The following is a 6,000-nucleotide window of genomic DNA, read 5'->3' on the forward strand; positions in this document are numbered from 1 at the left end:
GAATTTTTATAATTTAGCACCTTGAGAGAGAGAGAGAGAGAGAGAGAGAGAGAGAGAGAGAGAGAGAGAGATCTGGAGAGGACATTCAAAACCATTTTATGATTAGATATAAAGTTTTAGAGAAGAGGACTGTACAGTACTATCAGGAGTTTTATGTTAAATATGTATCAAATTTGCACTTTCATTTCCTTTCACGAAATTTATGTTGCCTATATATTTTAGAAATGTGACCATTATGAAGTTAAATTTTGTAAGTTACAACTTTAAAGGGGTTTTTATCTTTAGTTTAATGAAGTAGTATCAAATTGGGGATGTGACTGTTCTTTGGAAACAATCATGGTATGAGTAGTTGTAAGAGCCAGTTATATTATATGAAAGAAAAGCAGTGTATCTATAACCCCTTTATGAAATTCTTTTAGGTCCAAGTGTTCCAATGGATCCTCATGAAGCGGCGCAATCAATATTCCCATCCTTAGCAAGGGCTCTGCAAAAATATCTTCGTATCACCAGGCAGCAACCAAGGCACACCATGGAATCAATTTTGCAGCATCTCGCAATTTGTCTTGCACATGACATGAGCCCTCGGGCTTTCTTGGAGAAGTACCTTTTATCATCTCCAGTATTGCAGGTAAGCAATTAATTATTCAGAATAGACATTTGGACTTGTAAACTAAATCAATAATCTAATGGGGTTTACATAGTTTTAGCAATTCTTTGAAATATTAAAACAAGATAAGTAACTATCACCTTCTTTTTCTGTTATAGCCAACATGCCAGTGGCTTATCTCACAGTTTGTGTGCCTCATATTTATTGTAACCATGTTGGCCAAGCCCCTCTGATGGTCCAGCACTTTGCTGCAGTAGAGGGGCTTGAGTGTCTCAATGATGGGCTGGGCAATGGTGGTGGGGTAGTTTATCCACCCTGGCAGGCTCAACCATACCGCTAAGGCCAGTTCTGAGAGACCAGACCAAGACTGGACCCCCCTATAGGCCTTCTCCTTTATTTAAGATAGGCAAAGGCTAGGAGAAGGAAAACTCCAAAATCAAACCAAACAAGACCCCAACGGCGGAGCTTCCTAGCACCGGCGGAAGAGGACAATGCCTGTCGGGCAGGCAACAAGGCGGGCCTTGACATAACAAGAACCCGGCAGCCCGATGCAACCAACATCAGAAAAGCCGCCTGTCTCATATGTCTTGAGCCGCTGTGAAAACGGTGTGGGCCAAGTGTGTGTGCGTGGCCGTTGCAAAGCCACGACCACCCAAAACAATATACCCAGCTACTGGCATTCTGTCGTTTGTATAAGCACCCACCCCATAGATAGGAGGCTGATGACTAACGACAGAACCCAATACTCGGACACGAGTGGGCGCCGACGACGACGATGTTGGCCAAGACAATATGATGTTAGTTAAGCATTAAATCTTCCTCTCTAACAAGTATTATTCACTAGAGAAAACCTCATTAATTTCTACATCACAGCAGTGTTGTCAATGAAGGGATTTCCCCCTCTGTTTGTAAGAACAAATAACCTTGAAATGAGCAATTTAGTTGGCAGTACTACATCATAATGGTATTGCTACTTTTGCTACCTTATGATCCTTAAGCATTTGTTAAATGATGGAATTATTAGGGTACCATTCATCAACATGAGTCACTATAATAAATTCAAGAATGGAGAATTACAAAGATGGCTTTGTAATTCTTCAGTTCCCATGGGACATAATGATGTCTCAAGTTACACTAAAATACTGAAGAACTGTTCATAATGGCCTCCTTGTGATCCCAAGTGCATTGCTGTCAGTCACCGAGTCTTTCTCTGGTCTCTTCTTACGTAACTGGCCAATTTCTTTATTTTAGCTCAACTTTTACCTAATATTTAGGATTGAATTCTTCAGCCAGGCCAATTGCAGGTCTGAAAATAAGTCAGTGATTTAGTTAAAATACTGTATTCTAATAATAATATAGTACAGTATACACTGTATGGACATGTAAAATGAAAGCAATATTTGTCTCAAAAATATAAAATTTTTATAATGCTTGGAGAGTACAGTACAGTATATGCCTTTTTCTCATAGTCTATCATGTTACCATATACATATTTATTTATCTCTTCTAAACAACCAACCCTGACATCAGTAATATTATAACGTATTGATATTTCTGTAATATCTTTTATGCACACAGTTTAACATAGATCTTGAGAATATATTTCTTTATGTAATTGATAGAATTAATATACCTGTACAGTATATAATTTTCCTATATATCTTTCTAGTCTTAGCTTTCTAAGACATAATTTTAAGGACTATGTTCAAATTTGGAGCCATGAGGTATTGAGTGTATGGTTATTAAATGTATTGCATTGCTCTTGCTATTGATGAAAGTATGCTTTTTTCAAATCCTGATTTTTCCAGATACTCTAATAGAGTAAAGAACATTTCAGGTATTATAGGAATAGTATCCTAATGTTTCAATCCAACCATGATGCATTTTCTATAATGCTTGTTGGTTTAGTTCAGCCTTCTAAAAACAAATTGCTAGACAGTTCACATGAAATCTATTGAAGATTATCACATATAATGGTAATTTTAATCATTTACAATAGTGTCACATATCATAATACAATTCAGAAATAGTTCATTAATAATCTGTTTTCATCAGAAGTGTTGTAGTAATGAAATACCTCGTAAATTTTATTTACTCTAAATGTATGTTGATTTCCATTGTTTATAATGTTATCTTCTAGAAACAATATTTACATACTTGTTTATCAACAGAATGACAAGGAACACCGTGGAGTGCAATCATGGGGCTTGGTATGTGAGCAGTTACTGTCTCGTCCCATCGCGAATGGCACTATTTTTCAGCTTCGACAAGCTGATGTGTGCCTTCTTTGCTCAGTTTCTCGCATGCCACACTTCTCAATAGCCGAGGAAATCATACACCCTAAAAGCAACAAGTTTGTGCTTCGGTTGAACTCTGAGACCAGTGTATAAATGTAGATAACTCACTTCATGGATTACAACTCATAAAATGCTTACCATTGCTGTTGATACAATTACAGAATGCTCTTCTGTCAAGTTAATGCCAAAGGTAGTCAACAAAGTGATTGATCGAGCCAAGAATTGGCAATCATTTGTGTTCCTAAAGTACCACATACTGTACCTTGATGGTTTTGTGATCAACGAACATTGCAAGTGTGGTATTCAATTTACCTTTTGAAGACTTGTAGAATGATAAAAAAAGCAAGCTTTACTCTTTATAATACAACTTGCATAGTGAAGTGCATTTTTAACTTGTTACTTCCAGTCACGATACTTGTGGTAAGGTAGTTTCTCTTGAATGCATAATGATTATATGCTTAGAAAGTTCTTGTGAGAACAAATGCTGCTGATGCAACCAAAGTTTTATTTAGTGCAAAGCTCATCTAGGAAATTGAGATTGAAGAAATGTCATTACCATTGAATTTACTCAAATACTACACATTTTTTCCTTTAAATGTAACATCCAGGCCTTCCTAAATACCTTTGTGTGTGTACTAGATGTTCCCTCATCATATTTATTTGTAAATAGTCAAGTTTTACATCCATGTTAATAATTTCTATAACATTTTTACCATTTTTGTTTAAAAGTAAAGAATCCATTAAAATTTGTTGACTGTACAATATTGCAATGCAATAGGTTAAAACAGCATCCCAATTTTTCACTACTTACAGAAACCTACAAAATGATTAATTCATCACCAATTAGAATCAGTACTAGAACAATTGTTTATTTTATGAGTTCTACAGATGAGAGACAATATGCAAGTGAACCACTGGAACATACTATAGACTAGTGTATATCATGATTATATGTTGTAAGAGCATGATGCCATATGGTTGTAAATTAAGTTGTTAAGGTACATTTATATGTGGCTGAATATTCAACAGTTCAGTGTAACCTTGCAAATAATGAAATAAGCAAGCATGTACTCTCTCACCCTTATGAACAAGCTTCATTGCTTAGGTTACATGAACTGAGGCTATACACTATATACCTCTCGTCTTGAAAGAGAAAGATGAGGATTCTCTTCCAATGAGAAGTCTCACATCAACTTCTGTTACACAGGTTAATATTCTCGTAGTTCTGTACCTAGTGAAGTTTGATTTCTCAGAAATTAAAATAAGTCTCATAAAGACTTTACGTAGGCTTTTGCTCAATGAATGTGTAATGTTGAAGGATAATTTCATCTGTGAGATAGAATTTTTGTTATTATTGCATTTTAAAGATTTTAACATTTCTAAATAAAATTGATCATGAGATTTGATGCAGGTATGGTAATTTATTTCGAGTCTGCTTTTTGGGTATATTGTGTTCATTATTTCATAATTATAGTGCAATAATGTAATTATTTTGTTCATAGCCAAAGGAGCAATTTCATTCTTGTATATATTTGTACATACTGTATTAATGTTATTTTTCTAGCTCAAAAAGTACCTTGATATTTATTTCTGATAATGTTATTGCATTATTAGCAAACTCTTAGGTGTGATTATTTTAAGCAAGATTCCACGGTACATTACACTATGTTTGAAGTACTACATGTAAACCCTTTCCATAGCCATATATAATGAGAAGTTAATGCATCATCTACACTTTTTGGTGTCATATTATCATAGGACTTGCATATACTCAAATATGTGGTGTTCATGTATGTTTATGTGTCAGCCAAGTCATGTATTTTCCATAATACAAGCTTACTTTAATTATAAGGCACAATGCTTTGGCAACTCAACTGGCAGAATTGATAAGTGGCTGAAAGCGATAAAGACCAATTGTCTCCCAGTGATAATAGTTGGAGACGAACTGTAATGATGAAGAAAGTATCAGCCACCAGTGGTATTTTATTCCCATGACAGTCTTAAATTTATTTCCTGTTTGGCATGGCATAAGCCATTTCTGTTTAAACAAATTCTCAGAACATTCTTTATTTACCTCAAGTTAGAATTATTGTATACAAAAAGTTATGTACTGTATAGTTATGTAAAATCTGCATAATTTTCATACCATATTTTGTGTAAATTATTATCATAATCTGTGGTCTTTTTAGGCATATCATGTTTGTAAAATTACTTTGTAAAATAGACTAGGAAGTGCTGTTTATATTAGTCAGTAAAATGCAAAAATTATCTTGAGTGATTATCTTCAATAACCTTCTTCAATCATCAATTGTAGCAATGTAACACTGTAGATATATAGACTATAAACAAATATAATTTTATCAGTGATTTAACTTTATGCCTGGTAGAAAAAGGGTGGATGTAACATTTGCCCCAAGACAAATGATGGAAATACAATGGGAAAAACAGAATGGACTTCATTTGGCCTGTGATACGGTGCCACACCAGGAGGTTTGGAGATGCAAAATATACTGTATAAGAATTGTCTAGAACGTATATGAAAGAATAAAAAGACAGGGTTAATATGAGAAAATGTGAATTACACCAAAAGTTTTTCTTGAGACCTTCAGGTAGAGTATTGTTGTGGAAGACACCTCTACCCAGGCTGGGAGGAACGTAGAGAGTAGAGGTCCCCTTTTAGTTTTTGTTTCTTTTGTTGATGTCGGCTACCCCCCAAAATTGGGGTAAGTGCCTTGGTATATGTATGTATGTAGTTCGAAACACCTTTAAAAGTGACTTTCATGTAGTTTTTTAAGTTGGAAATTACCTGTTGGTCTATTGGCTGTATGAAAGGAGTCTTATTGGGGGCAGCAACTTCACAGTGATAAACAAAAACTCTTGCCGACTCATTCTTCATTTCAGGAGGGTAAGCAGGTGCATTGTATATGACAAAGCGTTTTGACCTATACAGGTTCTTTCAATTTGTTCGAACATCTGGATTTTGGTTTGATCTCTAGTGCAAAGAAATATTTGAAAACTTGTTCAGTCATGAAATGGTTGAGTTCTAAGGCATTCAATCTCCAATTATTACTGTATATTTCATCACAAATTACATAA

General features: G+C 34.9%; 1 protein-coding gene across 4 annotated transcripts in view; it reads left to right on the forward strand.

The window, feature by feature from the left end:
* Vang (Strabismus domain-containing protein Vang) overlaps nt 1-5,172 on the forward strand; it is a 171,292-nt gene extending 166,120 nt beyond the window's left edge. For all 4 annotated transcript variants that reach the window (XM_068361874.1, XM_068361872.1, XM_068361875.1 and 1 more), the window contains exons 10-11: nt 420-628; nt 2,779-5,172. In XM_068361874.1, the coding sequence (XP_068217975.1) occupies nt 420-628; nt 2,779-2,997 (428 nt within the window). In that variant the 3' untranslated portion in view covers nt 2,998-5,172. The remainder of the gene's footprint in view (nt 1-419; nt 629-2,778) is intronic.
* Nucleotides 5,173-6,000: the final 828 nt, after the last annotated feature.

The sequence above is a fragment of the Palaemon carinicauda genome, chromosome 38, assembly GCF_036898095.1.
Source record: "Palaemon carinicauda isolate YSFRI2023 chromosome 38, ASM3689809v2, whole genome shotgun sequence".
Classification (NCBI taxonomy): domain Eukaryota; kingdom Metazoa; phylum Arthropoda; class Malacostraca; order Decapoda; family Palaemonidae; genus Palaemon; species Palaemon carinicauda.